Genomic DNA, 17,112 nt, shown 5'->3' with positions numbered 1-17,112 from the left:
TTGTTAAAGGTCCAGGTGTTATTTTGTACAAAAGTGCATTATTGGCTATTTCCCCTATAATATAAGCCCTCAATGGGGGTTGGGTTTTTGTGCTAATTCACTTATTTCCATCGAAATAAGTAGTAGTGTGGTGCTTGGGATACTATTTACATCATGAAGAGAGGATATATACACAAAAAAAATATTTTTGAGCGATGGAAATAGCAAATTAGCATCCCGATGCCCCATTCAATTCAATGCAATTCAATTCAATTCAATTCATTGAGGGCTTATGGTAGGGGAAATAGCCAATAATTTGAACAAAATAACACCTGGACCTCTTTGGTGGGGACGTAACAACTACAAATAACACCTGGACCTCTTTGGTGGGGACGTAACAACTACAAATAAAGGTAAGAAAGCCTTCTAGTATGGAATTCTCCTTTAACAAATCCACCATGAAGGTAACGTACGTGAGGCAGCGTTGAACGAAGTCCAGGAAAGAAGCGTCGCTAGCCTTCAGTACGGTGGGCAGCTCTCTGGAGCCCGGCTTGCGTTTCTTCCCTTTGCTGTTGGTGATGTTTCTGGGGTTGCCCTTGGAGTCTGCAGGCAGGGCATCAAACACAGGGTTCACTTTTATCACTATTGATGATCTTCTTAACCATTATTCCATCAAGAAGCATATATTTCTTTAAAACATTACAATTTAAAACACAATTATTGAATAAATTGAGTAGTCTGATTAGCCTTCTAACTAAGCCCTGTTTTGAGTGTTGTTGAAACTAGCCAATGTACTGTACTGTACATGTACTGTACATGTACTGTACATGCTCATGTAAAGCGCCACAAAAGTTCTCACCAAAGAACAACTTTTTTCTAGATGCCGTCTCAACGAAATCGTCTGGAGGCAATCCAAGAACCTGCGAATTAAAGAAACACATGAAGGCCCCTTATACTGTGAGTCAGCCAGATACTAGTCTGGGACATTAAATGCAAATGCCCTCCTCTCCTCTCCTTTCCATGCCATGCTGGAAGGCAGCATTCAGGAGAATTGCTTTTTTTCCCGAAGTCTCCTGAATGTGAACACAGTATTTTGCGCTGAACAAATTTGTTTAGAAATCCATGTTGTTACACCTGCATCTCCACTAGCTAAAGAGTGCTGGATTGCACCCTGAAAATAGCAGATCTACAAGCTCTCAACGCGTCGCAGCGCGACGCGTTGAGAGCTTGTAGATCTGCTATTTTCGCTATTTTTTGTCCAAAAAGTGCCCTCTTACGGGATTTTAGCCCCTGCCTCTCTAACACTCTCTGCACGTCCCTGGTCTGGCGGTGGTGGCTCAGGGGTAGAGTGGCCACTAGGGGGCGGCGGTGGCTCAGGGGTAGAGTGGCCACTAGGGGGCGGCGGTGGCTCAGGGGTAGAGTGGCCACTAGGGGGCGGCGGTGGCTCAGGGGTAGAGTGGCCACTAGGGGGCGGCGGTGGCTCAGGGGTAGAGTGGCCACTAGGGGGCGGCGGTGGCTCAGGGGTAGAGTGGCCACTAGGGGGCGGCGGTGGCTCAGGGGTAGAGTGGCCACTAGGGGGCGGCGGTGGCTCAGGGGTAGAGTGGCCACTAGGGGGGCGGTGGTGGCTCAGGGGTAGAGTGGCCACTAGGGGGGCGGCGGTGGCTCAGGGGTAGAGTGGCCACTAGGGGGCGGCGGTGGCTCAGGGGTAGAGTGGCCACTAGGGGGCGGCGGTGGCTCAGGGGTAGAGTGGCCACTAGGGGGCGGCGGTGGCTCAGGGGTAGAGTGGCCACTAGGGGGCGGCGGTGGCTCAGGGGTAGAGTGGCCACTAGGGGGGCGGTGGTGGCTCAGGGGTAGAGTGGCCACTAGGGGGGCGGTGGTGGCTCAGGGGTAGAGTGGCCACTAGGGGGCGGCGGTGGCTCAGGGGTAGAGTGGCCACTAGGGGGCGGCGGTGGCTCAGGGGTAGAGTGGCCACTAGGGGGCGGTGGTGGCTCAGGGGTAGAGTGGCCACTAGGGGGCGGTGGTGGCTCAGGGGTAGAGTGGCCTCTAGGGGGGCGGTGGTGGCTCAGGGGTAGAGTGGCCACTAGGGGGCGGCGGTGGCTCAGGGGTAGAGTGGCCACTAGGGGGCGGCGGTGGCTCAGGGGTAGAGTGGCCACTAGGGGGCGGTGGTGGCTCAGGGGTAGAGTGGCCACTAGGGGGCGGTGGTGGCTCAGGGGTAGAGTGGCCACTATGGGGCGGTGGTGGCTCAGGGGTAGAGTGGCCACTAGGGGGCAGTGGTGGCTCAGGGGTAGAGTGGCCACTAGGGGGCGGCGGTGGCTCAGGGGTAGAGTGGCCACTATGGGGCGGTGGTGGCTCAGGGGTAGAGTGGCCGGATGGTAACCGCAAGGTTGCCAGTTCGAACCCGGGCTCCCCCAGAGTTACTGTTGAAGTGTCCTTGAGCAAGACACTGAACCCCTGATTGCTCCTGATATGTGCTGGTTGGTGCCTTGCATGGTTTCCGCTGCCATCGGTGTGTGAATGTGTGTGTGAATGGGTGAATGTAATGCACAATCTATGTAAAGCGCCTTGGATAAAGGCGCTATATAAATGCACCATTTACCTCCATGATGCAGGCGATCTGCTCCACCTCGCTCTCCCCAGGGAACAGGGGGTATCCTGTGTACAGCTCGGCCAGGATGCAGCCCAGGCTCCACATGTCGATGGCCATGCTGTAGGGCTGGCCCAGGATCACCTCCGGGGAGCGGTAGAACCGGCTCTGGATGTATGTGTACACTGAGAGGGGAGGAAAGGAAAACAGTTTATTTTCTATTTGCTTTTTTACAATATTGTCACGATAAAATACATATCTGCATAGGAATAAAAACATTATTATTAATATTATTATTTTTATTATTACAAAATAATAAATAAAGAAATCTCCATGTTTTAACTTTTTGTGGGGGGTTTTTCCGTACATGAATGCCCTAATTGATCGTACTACAACGTCACACAAAATAATTAAAAGTAGCAGATCTACAATATTTGGTTGCTCAGATGAGACAAGGGCCCTTCCATCCCACCAAAGACAGATCCTTAAAGGGAAACTGTTAATGAAGTTTAGAAGTCATTCTAAACATATAATTACAATTACATATAATGCTGGGGGTCCTTGACATTAAATAGTTTGAGAACCACTGACATAGAAACATGATTTAGAAGACAGGATTTAGAAGACGTTTTGTAGAATAGTCCTCAGGTCCTCTGGGTTAAACACTCACCCCTTTGCTGTTCATAACAGCTGGAACCAAAGTCCACCACTTTGATGTTGCCCCCCGGACCTCTCTGGGACAACAGGATGTTCTCCTGTTCACAAACAGAGGGCCAACATTATTCCACACAGGATTTATTTCTTTATTTTTTTTCTCCTTCTTCTTCACAGTTTGGTTTATCCAAGATTTCAGGGTATACAGTACGACACACACAGGATTTATTTATATACTCCAGCAGGGGGTGCTGTTGTACCATACCGTCACAGCGTAGTAGGGGTAAAGTTGGTCCAATATAAATATGTAGTACAGCTGACAGTACAGTGACTCCCCTAATGGGGGCGCTATAGCTCTAGCAGTAGCATCCTCAGATTTGTTCTATTGTACATTCCATAATGTTAACCACTTTCAACCAACCTGGCATCCCTACTTTGAGTATGTAATTATAGGCGCACGTTGCAAAAAATGTGAAAATAACAGATCTGCAAGCTTCTGCGTCTGCAACGCATTGTTTAATTTGTGAGCTTGTAGAAAGCCTATTTTCAGGTCCAGGCACATAAGGCTAAACCCCCTATCCCTAAACTTCTTTGCCTTTTTATTATAAAATGTGGCGCAAATCTTTATATATATTCTTTCAGAGTGAACGTTTTTAACTCATATCTTTGCCTCTGGGGGGGTCCCTGGAACGACATATTTTCAGATGGGGGTCGGCGGCCAAATACATACATTTCTGGGGGTCCTTGACATGAAAATGTTTGAGAACCACTGACATATATAGAAACATGGGTTTTTCAGAAAACTAGAAGGCATTTGTAGAATCGGTTTCAGGTCTAAATGAAAAATAGTAAAAAGAAGAAGAAGAAGAAGAAGAAGAAGAAGAAGAAGAAGAAGAAGAAGAAGAAGAAGAAGAAGAAGAAGAAGAAGAAGAAGAAGAAGAAGAAGAAGAAGAAGAAGAAGAAGAAGAAGAAGAAGAAGAAGAAGAAGAAGAAGAAGAAGAAGAAGAAGAAGAAGCGCCTACCGGCTTGAGGTCACAGTGGATGATCTTCTCCCGGTGCAGCATCTGAAGACACTTCAGCAGAGCGTGGGCGAAGCGTCGGATCAGAGGCAGACTGAAGCCCTGGAAGTTGTTCTTCTTGATCAACTCGTACAGGTTCACCCTGTCAACAACACACAACGCAGGGCCTTCAATCACATGGAGCACTTTTTGTCATGCGAAAAAACTCAGTCCCATGTGCGAGAAAGATTATTGCCATCTGTGACATAATCTGGCTGGTGTTCACCATACGTTCTGTGCATGTGGACACTGGACAGGTTTTCTTTTTTTTCTCCACACCGCGACAGTGTTATAACCGTGAAAGATGCAGTCATGACACATTACAGGCGAGTAGTTCAGATTATAATGAAGGATGAATATAGGAGGAATATGTGGTTTGAACAATGCCACTTGAACCTGGGAGTCTACTGATACTGGTAATAATACTACATACTAAATGATGACGGCCTACTTGATCATACTACAGGTCACAAAAAACCCCATCAAAAGTAGCAGATGTACAATGATGAGGTTGATGATGATGAGATGAGGTTTCCACCCAACAGAGACAATATAGTACAATGGAATCTGAAGCCTAATTCACACTCCAACATATGTGACCAAATTTGACTGAGGGACTGCCATTGGATTTCTTTTTGAATTTTCGTTTTTTTCATGTTGGTTGTTCAGTTTGAGTTTGGAGATATGGCTTATAGAGTAAGAAGAGGCTTAACAGTATTCCCTTATATAAAAAGATATATATTTATGTATTTATTCCTCCCCCTGGAATAAACAGACTGAATAAAAATACATGCTAAATGTGCTGTTAGTCTACGGTTGCGGCTGACACATACTAAATTAAAATAGTTTGGCGCGGGAACCGTAAACTCGGAACTGTTAAACTCATATGGTGGAAACAATCCGCGTGGCTACGTGATTTCTCCGGGGACAGATAGAGGGGACGGACGTGCCCTCCTGCTATTTCCTGCTACTTGGTAATAAGCATAATCTTCTTTGGGCTCCGGTGTAACAGGAGCCTTTCACAGTCACTATGAAGCAAGCAGGGTAAAGAGATAGGGCTATAATCAAGGCATTAACTAAGGGATTCAGTGACGGTAACACAAGACAAGGTGCTGCTTGGTCCAAAATCGCCCTCTAAAAGGTCATTGACGCTGTCTGTCTTTCTGCCACACAAGACTATCTTCTGTTCGCCGCTAGATATGGAGAGCATGAAAGCAATCCAAGCTTATCCTGCATTTCTACCACTATGTAGTACCGGTCTCATCCCATACTCCAGGGGTTCAATCCAAGCTTATCCTGCATTTCTACCACTATGTGGTACCGGTCTCATCCCATACTCCAGGGGTTCTCCTTTCCCACTGGTACCGGTTCTCATCCCATACTCCAGGGGTTCTCAACCTGGCATCGCCATTTGGTCACCTCGGGGGGTCGCCAAATTGTTTTGGGGGTTATTTTTATGTATTTATTTTTTGCAACTGAATGGCTGGAAAATGGAAATTAAGAGCACATTAAGAGCACACATAGTAGGCTACATTAATTTTAATTTAATATGTTTTATCCCACGATTTTGCAACCCATTTTTTTCACCCAGTGTCAATTATCTAATGTAATCCTGGGTGCTGCACTTCCTCTGCCAACCCGGGGGGCAGTGGACAGACCTCATGCTCCCTTCTATGCATGAGGAGTCCAAGCTGCTTCTTTTCACCTGACAGGGGGGAGTTTCCCCCAGCCTGGACGTAGCGCGTGGAAGGAACACGTTATTCGACCAGTTCCTTTCCCCTCCATCAGGCGCCCCGGCTGGCCAGGGGGAGGCAGTTTAGAGACCAGAATGTGACATCTATAACTAATGAGTTATTCTAGAGATGCGTATGCTTTTACAGGTACTCCATTGCACTTTACATTAATAAAAAATGATCACTTCGATTCATCCATAAACTGAATGCATTTTCCACAGTATACAGTAGAGGCTTTGCTTGGCTGGGAAATCAAAAAGAGCCGGCGGGTTAAGACGAGTTGAAGCCGGTACCGCGAAGTGGAACCGCATCGTAAACACACCCAATTGCTTGCGGCGGCTCGCAGCAATCACCCATTCAGTACGGGAACCCCTTTTGGTGTTTTAAGCATTATGTAATGTTAATGGAACAACATATTTTCAGATGGACACTGGGCTCACTTACTTCCTGGACTACATGTTGTCTCAGTAAGACAGCCCTCCCCCTATCCACAAGGAGGAGCAGTGCACCAAAGCATTATGGGAATTGTAGTCCAGGAAGGAAGTGTTTTTTTTGGGTATTTTTTGGTATTCAGACAGCCAGCAATGAGTAAAATGCTCCCAAAAGAAGGGGCCACAATCTGCATTCCAAAAAAAATCTAAATTTTTCAATACTTTCCTTTACACCTATACTCCACTACATATTTTATTTAGTAATTACTTTGTGTTTTAGATATATTTTTAACGACAGCATGTGTGTGCTCTCATACCCGAGGAGCTCGAAGGAGATGCAGAGGTGGTTGCGGAAGTAGAAGTAATCCTTCATGTGGATCACGTTGTGCAGGTTGTCCTTGTCTTTCCTCTTCACCGCGTCCAGGATCTTCAGCTCCACCAGAGCCTGGTGATGGAACCTGCAGGCGGAGATAATTAAAACCCATTTTAGACCTGAGGACGATTCTACAAATGTCTTCTAAATCCTTAACCTGGCCCCAGCCCTGAATCGCTAGCCACGCCCATTAAAAAAATATGTTCTGGCGATAAATTCAGTGTCAGGCTACTAAATCCTGACAGTTTTCTGAAAAACCCATGTTTCTGTCAGTGGTTCTCAAACATTTTCATGTCAAAGACCGCCAGATTCTGTATTTGGCCGCCGACCCCCATCTGAAAAAAATTTGTTCCAGGAACCCCCTCCCCCAAAAGCAAGGATTTGACTTAAAAACGTTTGCTCTGAAATACTACAGAATGCATAAAAAAATCTTGAGGAAGGTCCAGGGATGTATACTATATCATTATCTTCTTAGTGATTATTCTAGTTTACTTTTTAGATTCATCAAATAACATAGAAGCATTTTTGTGGGATATGTTTTTTATGGATATGAATAGACAAATATGACAAAGTAGACAAAGCCCAATTTCATTTCTTTTAACGGTGTCGTGCAAAAACAACTGAAAAATACAAGCTCTGTATTTAATTTATTGTATTATTTTTTAAATAATCAATTAAATGGATTAGTTAAATGTGTAGAGAGATATTTCCTGTTTGAATGGCAATGGATATATAAAGTATACACAAAGTGTGCTGATTCATTACTTATGTCTCTAGTTTGTCAACCTGTGGATATTTAGGAAAAGATATATATATGCACACTGCACACACACACACAAACCAACATGTGGTATTTTCTTCGGGACCACCATGTTACGCTGTCGTCATGTAAACATGTCCAAATCAAAATTCTTATTTAATGGTGATGCGCTCTGACAGGAAAGATTACACTGACACGTTCATGCTAAAAATAGGCTGTATGCCTGCTGGGAGCTGCAGTCCCAGCCTGTGTGATCGCGTGTGGGAACATATCTCAAGACTCCATTGATATGAGAGTATAAGGGATAAGGGTGAAACAGTTGATCAAACTAATCGATTCAATCCATTATTTAACCCATTTTGGACTGAAAAACACTCATTGGGCTAAAAACGGCCATAGCCACTGACCTCATCACATTTGTGATGAGGTCAGTTTTGTTATGCAAAACTAATGCTTGGAATGGATTCAGCATCATGAAAACCCTCTAGTTTGACACGTCACATGCTACTTAAAGCAAAAGGAAATCTAGAAAATATTTGCCTTATATTGGATGTCTATGGTGGCCACACTGTACAGACCATTTTCAACACTTTCCCCTCAGACAATTCCAGGCAACTTTTTTTTCTGTCATTCAGGATATATTGAAGATACAAAATCAGCTGAGTTTGGTTTTTTTTGCAATTAGTTTGAGGTCGATCCTGTATTTTCCATAGATTCGTGTTATTGTATAAAACGGAATCAGTCAGAAGATGTTTTTTATATTACGTCATACAGTTGGAGGCCATCGATATTGTCCTTTTCTTTTTGCTGAGGTTTGCGTGATCTGCGCAAAAGCACAGTTAACCCATTTTGGGCGGGAACCCCTTTTGGTGTTTTAAACATTCTGTTATAATTTAGCTATTGAAAAATAGCAGATCTACAAGCTCATAGCGCGCCACCGAGTGGCGCGCTACGAGCTTGTAGGTCTGCTATTTTTGAAAAATCGTGAGAATATTTATTTCAGAAAACTGGAGGATTTAGAAGGATTTTTTTAAATTTTGAGGTCAGGCCTAAATGGGTCAAATGATAAGGGACAATATCGGTGGCACCCAACTGTAAGTGCTCTAAACAAACATTAAAAAGGTCCACAGACTTGGCTGCCAACATGACGTATAATCTTCAAAAGCCTTAAGCGATAAAAGGTCCAGAGGGAAGAGGACAGTTAAGCCCGACACCCTGAGGTGCCGACTGTCTGTCCTATCCATCTAAAACAGGATCTCGCCGATTGGCAGGAACAACGAAAAACGATCACATGCGACTGATGCAAGGCATGTGTGAAAAGCCCGGGATGAGCTCACAGTAGCTCCACAAACCACTAGTGGCGGTCTTAATACATTCTGGACGGGAAACCCCTTTTATGTTATGCTTTGGCTATTTAAAAATAGCAGATCTACAAGCTCACGAGCTTGTAGATCTGCTATTTTTGAAAGATCGTGAAAATGTGGAGCAAATCTGTGAAAAATGTTCAGAGCATTTTTAACTCAACTCTTTGCTTCTGGGGAGGTTCCCTGGAACAACATATTTTCAGATGGGGGTCGGCAGCCAAATACAGATAATTCCGGGGCTCCTTGACATGAAAAACGCTGAGCACCACTGGTACAGAAACATAAGGTTTTTCAGAAAACTGTCAGGATTTAGAAGACATTTTTAAAGTTTCGATGTCAGGGCCTCAATGGGTTAAGTGACCGTCGTCACGTCGCAGACACCCTCTAGAGTGGTGGCTTTTTTAATTTCTTGCACTCTGCATGGGTTTGATATGCATTAGGGTTAGGTGACAGACAGACCCCCCACTTAGGTGACAGACCCCCCGGGACCCCATTTGATATTTTACCCCAACCCAGTTAGTTAATCTAACTCTGAGAGTGTATAAATAAATGGAACCAAAAGGAAGCGTTCCATTTGTACTCCCTCTGAGTTACAGGGCGACTGTGGCTCAGGAGGTAGAGCAGGTCGTCCAATGATCCATGGGTCGGCGGTTCGAATCCCGGCTCCTCCTGTCTACATGTCGAAGTGTCCTTGGGCAAGACACTAAACCCCAAATTGCTCCCGATGTGCTGGTTGGTACCTTGCATGGCTTCAGCTGCAATCGGTGTATGAATGTGTGTGTGAATGGGTGAATGTAATGCACAATCTATGTAAAGCGCCTTGGATAAAGGCGCTATATAAATGCACCATTTACCATTTATTTACCATTTACAGACCAATAAAGGGTCCATTTCACTGCGTGAAAAGAGGAGTTAACGGGCAATTATGGGCACTGTATTTTGCCCGTAAACCTCATGTTTAGCAGCATATACAGTTAATATACGGTAATATACAGGTGTGATGGTACAATTCAGGAGTTTACCACAGTTTGTTGGAAAGTTTAACGGGAGTTTCCTGTAATATACACATCCGTATTCCATGTTTTTTTGCGCAGTGTTTGCTTTGGTAAATAACAAATTATTTAGCTGATGTCGCCCCTGCTATTTTTTGGAAAATCATGAAAATGTGGCGCCGCAAATCTAAAAATATATTCTTAACGTTTTTTACTCAAATCGTTGCTTCGGGGGGGGGGGGGGGGGGGGGGGGGGTCCCTGGAACTACATATTTTCATATGGGGGTCCACTGCCAAATACAGATAATTCTGGGGGTCCTTGACATGAAATATTGAGCACCACTGATATAGAAACATAAGGTATTTCAGAAAACTGTCATGATTTAGAAGACATTTTTTTAAATTTCGATGTCATGTCTAAATGGGTTAACACGACATTGTGACTGTGTCTAAATAATAACTATATTGGATTCTATTTTAGACATATACAAGGTTTCCCCCCGAACAGTGACGCAATACACAAATCCCCCTGCAGGCTTACAACCGCGTACCAACCCCGCCAATAAACCCTTTTCATAGCAGGCCATTTTGACGGATAAACACAGCTGAAGGCAATAACATTGATTTCGGGTGCGACATTTGGTGCCACTGTGACAGCTAGCTATGGCCAAAGCATTTCCAGGGGTCCCCCAGCCAAAAACGTTGAGAACCCCTTAGGGTAGCTATTTTATACAGCTGAGCTGACTTCATCCAGGCAAACAGAAAGAAGAAAACATTCACAAAACACACCGACAGTAAACATTATTACCGTCAGCTGCGTCTGTCAAAATGCCTGCGTCTGTCAAAATGTCCGTTGGTGTTCGTTGGCAGAGCCCCAGCGAAGCCGCGGATCGAGGCACCCTCTGCCAGAAATCAAACCCGGGTCTCTACGGCGTTGGGGGACAGTTTTGTCCTTCTACTACACCGGCCTTTACAGCACAGACTTAACCCATGGGCGGGAACCCCTTTTGGTGGTTTAAGCATTTTGTTATACTTTAGCTATTGAAAAATAGCAGATCTACAAGCTTGTAGCTTGTAGATCTGCCATTTTTGAAACATCTGAACATATTGTTCAGATGGGGGTACCACAGCCAAATACAGATCATTCTGGGGTCCTTGACATGAAAATGGTTGAGCACCACTGACGTGGGTTTTTCCGAAAAATCCAGATATTGAAGACATTTTTTAGAATCGTCTTCAGGTCTAAATGGGTTATGACAGAAGATACTGTAGACCAGGGGTTCTCAACCCGTGGGTCGCGATTTTTATTTTCACGATTTTTCAAAAATAGCAGACCTACAAGTTCATAGCGCGCCACTCGGTGGCGCGCTATGAGCTTGTAGATCTGCTATTTTTCAATAGCTAAATTATAACAATGCTTAAAACACCAAAAGGGGTTCCCGACCAAAATGGTTTAAGGTTATTGTAGCAGTCAATTTATATTGGGGGTCGGGAGGGGGCGGGGCGGGGGTCCCGAGACATTGCCAAAGCATTTCCGGGGGTCCCCGGCCAAAAACGTTGAGAACCCCTGCTGTAGACTAGTCACTAGTGCAGTACATGCATCATTAGTGGGTGACGCCCACCTTTGCATTAAGCACTTGAACTCCAGGATTCATATTCTCAGGGGGACATTAGCCAAAAATAGCCAAGCTACAAGCAATCTTTGTAGATCAGCTATTTTTTGGAGAAGAGATTTGGTGTAGAGTGGAAAAAAGCAGCCCAAGTGAGGTCTGTTAACTAAATCTAGAGGAGACATAATAGACAATGCATTCTCACTTATCAAGGCGGCAAATGGGCAGAGGCGGACTTACCATTGGGCTAGGGTGGGCTACCCATACTTTACAATTTCAAATGATTTGAAATTGTAAAGTATTGCTATCCAATTCAAGTGAGATTTATGTTTAGTTATTGTACATTTAGTATTATGGTTAAAACATTGAGAGCTTCTGCTCAGACAGTGACGCTGTGTTGTGGTAGCTGTGGAAACCCCTGCCAATGTCACTGTGCGTGGCAGCCTGCATTCAGCGACTAGTCTGTCTGCCTGGCGCCTGCCTGCCTTTCTCTTTTGGGGGGGCTGGGTACCCCAAAATTACAGCGAAATTAGAACAAAATACGCCAAAAGCCGCGTGGCTTTGCCGCGCGACCAAAATGCACCGCACAGCCCAGGGGGGGGCCCTGAAATTTTGTCTAGCCCGGGGGCCCTTGGGAGGGTAAATCCGGCCCTGCAAATGAGTGATGGCTTATAGGACGGATTTGACCAAAGGTCACATTAAGACTCGGCGGCCGGAGGTTGAGTTGACGTGAGTTACGGTTCTCTCCGTATCGAGATGTATCTCAAATGGCGATGAGTTGGCTGAAGCGGTCAGGAATACACGTGGGCGAGCACGAAGGCGATTGGTCGGATGGTTTCCAAGATACGCCGAAGGACACACTCACTCACTCTGTAGGGAATTTATAGACGCATACCTCTTTTTATTACGTATCATCTTGATGGCAACCATCTCGTTGGTCTTGTGATCGCGACACTTCAGCACCTGACCGAAGGAACCTTTCCCGATGACCTCCAGGACCTCATACCTGTAGGCCACGTGGTCATGGAGCACCTGCAGGAACAACCCACAGACTAATTACCTTTAAATTATCACTCAGGATTTAAAGGGCCACTTCACCCCTTTTGCAACCAGATCTTATTTTAATGATGATTAGGACACAAGAAACACTTTGTGTGTGGGTGTGTGTGTGTGTGTGTGTGTGTGTGTGTGTGTGTGTGTGTGTGTGTGTGTGTGTGTGTGTGTGTGTGTGTGTGTGTGTGCGTGTGTGTTTTTGCACCTGCTGCTATTACGTTTGTGATGTCATATACCGTACCAAACCACCCGCCCACATCACGTCAATGTCAGTATGTTTGAGATACTGAAGTGATACTGAAGTGAAATTAAACTGAAGTGCGTGTCTTGTGCGCAAATTTAATCTTTCCTCCAGCAACATGGATCCTTACCCTGATGTAGCTGCCGTGCTCTAGCACCCCCTAGTGTCTATCTGTGCGCGCCACTGATCCTTACCCTGACGTAGCTGCCCTGCTCTAGCACCCCCTAGTGTCTATCTGTGCATGCCACTGATCCTTACCCTGTGCTCTAGCACCCCCTAGTGTCTATCTGTGCATGCCGCTGGTCCTTACCCTGACGTAGCTGCCCTGCTCTAGCACCCCCTAGTGTCTATCTGTGCATGCCACTGGTCCTTACCCTGACGTAGCTGCCGTGCTCTAGCACCCCCTAGTGTCTATCTGTGCATGCCACTGGTCCTTACCCTGACGTAGCTGCCGTGCTCTAGCACCCCCTAGTGTCTATCTGTGCATGCCACTGATCCTTACCCTGACGTAGCTGCCGTGCTCTAGCACCCCCTAGTGTCTATCTGTGCAGGCCACTGATCCTTACCCTGACGTAGCTGCCGTGCTCTAGCACCCCCTAGTGTCTATCTGTGCATGCCGCTGGTCCTTACCCTGACGTAGCTGCCGTGCTCTAGCACCCCCTAGTGTCTATCTGTGCATGCCACTGGTCCTTACCCTGACGTAGCTGCCGTGCTCTAGCACCCCCTAGTGTCTATCTGTGCACGCCACTGATCCTTACCCTGATGTAGCTGCCCTGCTCTAGCACCCCCTAGTGTCTATCTGTGCACGCCACTGATCCTTACCCTGATGTAGCTGCCCTGCTCTAGCACCCCCTAGTGTCTATCTGTGCATCCTTACCCTGACGTAGCTGCCGTGCTCTAGCACCTCCTAGTGTCTATCTGTGCACGCCACTGATCCTTACCCTGATGTAGCTGCCCTGCTCTAGCACCCCCTAGTGTCTATCTGTGCATCCTTACCCTGACGTAGCTGCCCTGCTCGTCGTCGTAGCCAGAGTTCTGTGGCGCGCTGAGGGAGCCCTGGATCTTCTGCGCGCCGAGGCCCATGAACCACACCTCGGAGAAGTCCATGATCTCCTCCTGCTCGAACTCCGACAGCTGGTCCTGGAAGTTATTCAGGGCTTCTGCAATAAGAGATCAAATCACCAGCAGAATTATTATTGTTGTTGTTGTTGTTGTTGTCGGGGCAGAAACCTCGTATCTCCATATTTCCTTTTTTCCGAGGCCCGAAATTTAAAAAATGTCTTCTAAATGATGACAGTTTTCTGAAATACCTGTTTCTATATCAGTGGTGCTCAATATTTCATGTCAAGCACCCCAAAAATTATATGTAATTGGCCATCGACCCCCATCTGAAAATATGTTGTTCCAGGGACCCCCCCTCAGAAGCAAAGATTTGACTTAAAAACGTTCACTCTGAAAGAATGTATATTCAAAGATTTGCGCCACATTTTCACGATTTTTCAAAAATGGCAGATCTACAAGCTCGTAGCGCGGCACCGAGTGCCGCGCTATGAGCTTGTAGATCTGCTATTTTTCAATAGCTAAAGTATAACATAATGCTTGAAACACCAAAATGGGTTAATGCTTCATCATACTACAGTTTAGACGATCTACAAGCTCACAGCGCATCTCGTGATCTCGTGAGCTTGATCGGCTATTATTGCTAATTTTTGTCTGTGGGTTTTATAAATATTTAAGCAATGAAACGTGTTAACAAGATTATTTAGTGACAACAAGCTTGTGACTAAATAATAACCTAGAACTACGTTGGATTCATTTTGAACAATTAATGCAGGTTCTTTTTGACAAAGTAACCTGACAAAGTAACCTTTACACCCGACGTAAACGACATGGAAATAAATCCCTTTTGTTCACACAGTTACATATGAAGATTTGTCTGTATAATATAGAGATGTATTTTCATTTTACAACAATTATTTATAGGTAAACGTCATTGAAACGTTTTGAAAATGTTACCGCCCTAGAATGACATTCCCAAAATAGGGACACCACGTTTTTAAAAAGAACATATGGTTGTAAACAGGAGAACACGTGTGTATACGTTACACGTGTGTGTGTGTGTGTGTGTGTCACATACTGTACATAACTACATACAGTATCACATGTACTGTAAACAGATGGGAGTGAGCGTTATGTCCACTGACTGACTGTAGCACCGATCTAAAATTAGATTACTGCACAAACAAACAAAAGGTAGATAAAAGAAGTGAAGATTCAGCAAACGTTTTAAACTCAAATCTTTGCTTCTGAAGGTCCCTGGCAAAATATTTTTGAGATGGGCGTCCGCGGCCAAATACATGTCATTTTGGGAGGCCTTGACATGAAAACCCACTGTGCTAATTAAGGGGTGGCAATTATTGTCATCCCCAAAATGAGACCCCTGTGGGGTCTTTCTTTGTCCTGGTCCGTACCTGTCGGGGACATGGGCCCCCTTTGTTCTTCTATTGTCTTGTCTTTGTCCAGCTTGTTGGTCAGAGACTTGGTTTTGCTGAGAGAGTTGGAGACGTTCTCCATCGCAGTGCCGAACCTCATGCTGAACGGCTGGGCGGGCTTGGGCTTCTCGTCCTGTCCAGGTATAACACACAGATCATTTATACAACTGTCCAATTATTACTCACAATTTACCATTTAGTTCAATAACTGTTGATTGTTGAGGCAAGGAGGCAACCGGGTGCTCAACGGAGAGGTGCAGGTAGATAGAAAATAGTAAAAAAGGTGCTCCTGGGATCAATCTGGATAAAACATCTATAGATAAAAGGCGGAGATCCGGGCACACAAAATAGTTAAAAAGGAGGAAAACTTTATTAAACCAACATGTTTTGACCTATACCGGTCTTACGACCTGATCAGCCCTGATGAAGACCTGATGAAGACCGGTATAGGTCGAGACATGTTGGTTTAATAAACTTTTCCTCCTTTTTAACTATTTTGTGTGCCCGGATCTTTGGGCTGTTGATTGTTGATACATACCTTGTGTGTTGTTGTTGTTATACTACTGACTTGTAAAAGTTTGGGAGGCCCTGCTCCAAAGCCTTAGGCCTCACTCACACCTTTCGATCTAGCATACAACATTGTTGGATGCTAGATGTAAACAAAGGGTAAGTGTCATGGCCGCTCCAATGCATTTCCAATGGAAGTCACATGGTTTGACACAACATTTTTGTTGTACGGCTTTCGGCTGTGTTTCGACTGCCCCCCTCACCCTCATACAACAAAAATGTTGTGTCAAACCATGTGACTTCCATTGAAAATGCATTGCGAGCTTGCATCAGTGACCGTGTGAGTGAAGCCTTACCCCGTAGGACTGGTAGTTGTTGTGAAGCCTTACCCCGTAGGACTGGTAGTTGTTGTGAAGGTGTGAGTGAAGCCTTACCCCGTAGGACTGGTAGTTGTTGTGACCGTGTGAGTGAAGCCTTACCCCGTAGGACTGGTAGTTGTTGTGAAGCCTTACCCCGTAGGACTGGTAGTTGTGAGTGAAGCCTTACCCCGTAGGACTGGTAGTTGTTGTGACCGTGTGAGTGAAGCCTTACCCCGTAGGACTGGTAGTTGTTGTGAACGCCTCCCTTGTTGGCGATGTGGGGCAGGATGATGTCGGCCGGCTGGTGTAGAGTTTTGGCGTTGCTGACCACCAGCTGGACCACCGGGGGCTCGATGTGAGGCAGGGTCCCGCCCCCTAGGCCAGACGCAAACTTCTGCAACCCACAGAGATGATAAGGCATGATATTATTGTAAATTATAAAAGTATAATAGGGGGTTCAAATAGGCAAATAATGATAAAAAACAGAGAGAGAGTGAGACAGACAGACAGACAGACAGCTAGCTGTGTGATAATGGACAGGACGAGAGTGTGTGAGAACAAAACATGGCAACTCCCACTGGGCAACGTTCCAAAATCCAGCGGTTTGTCCCCCTGTTTCTGTTTCTAAGCAGGATCAAGTGGCAGTAAATAGCTGTGAATACGATACAACAGTAAATAGCTGTGAATACGATACAACAGTAAATAGCTGTGAATACGATACAACAGCACAGCTAATGAGTCACCGGGTAGCTTAGCCAGTTAGTGTGTCTAATGTCTATACATCACTGGTGGAGAGTCACATTTAATTAACTCCTGTACTCAGGTACATTATGTATGTGGTACAATATACTTCTATTCCACCACATCTCATATGTTGTACCTTTTACTGCGTAGGTTTAGATTATAATTACAAAACGAAACG

General features: G+C 45.4%; 1 protein-coding gene across 2 annotated transcripts in view; it reads right to left on the bottom strand.

Annotated features, from left to right (window-relative positions):
- dyrk4 (dual-specificity tyrosine-(Y)-phosphorylation regulated kinase 4) overlaps positions 1–17,112 on the bottom strand; it is a 31,370-nt gene that overhangs the window by 2,020 nt on the left and 12,238 nt on the right. The window contains exons 3-12 of one of the 2 annotated variants that reach the window (XM_079501028.1): positions 16,423–16,584; positions 15,304–15,457; positions 13,829–13,992; positions 12,434–12,570; positions 6,757–6,897; positions 4,240–4,378; positions 3,234–3,318; positions 2,576–2,748; positions 839–899; positions 453–582 (exon numbers count right to left, since the gene is read on the bottom strand). In XM_079501028.1, the coding sequence (XP_079357154.1) occupies positions 453–582; positions 839–899; positions 2,576–2,748; positions 3,234–3,318; positions 4,240–4,378; positions 6,757–6,897; positions 12,434–12,570; positions 13,829–13,992; positions 15,304–15,457; positions 16,423–16,584 (1,346 nt within the window). Of the gene's footprint in view, positions 1–452; positions 583–838; positions 900–2,575; positions 2,749–3,233; positions 3,319–4,239; positions 4,379–6,756; positions 6,898–12,433; positions 12,571–13,828; positions 13,993–15,303; positions 15,458–16,187; positions 16,206–16,422; positions 16,585–17,112 lie in introns of those variants that run through there. The other variant, XM_079501029.1, reaches the window with a different exon arrangement.

Source organism: Electrona antarctica (genome assembly GCF_951216825.1).
Source record: "Electrona antarctica genome assembly, chromosome: 5".
NCBI classification, from domain to species: domain Eukaryota; kingdom Metazoa; phylum Chordata; class Actinopteri; order Myctophiformes; family Myctophidae; genus Electrona; species Electrona antarctica.
Note: the sequence above shows the minus strand (reverse complement) of the source record. Positions and strands in the feature narration are given on the sequence as shown.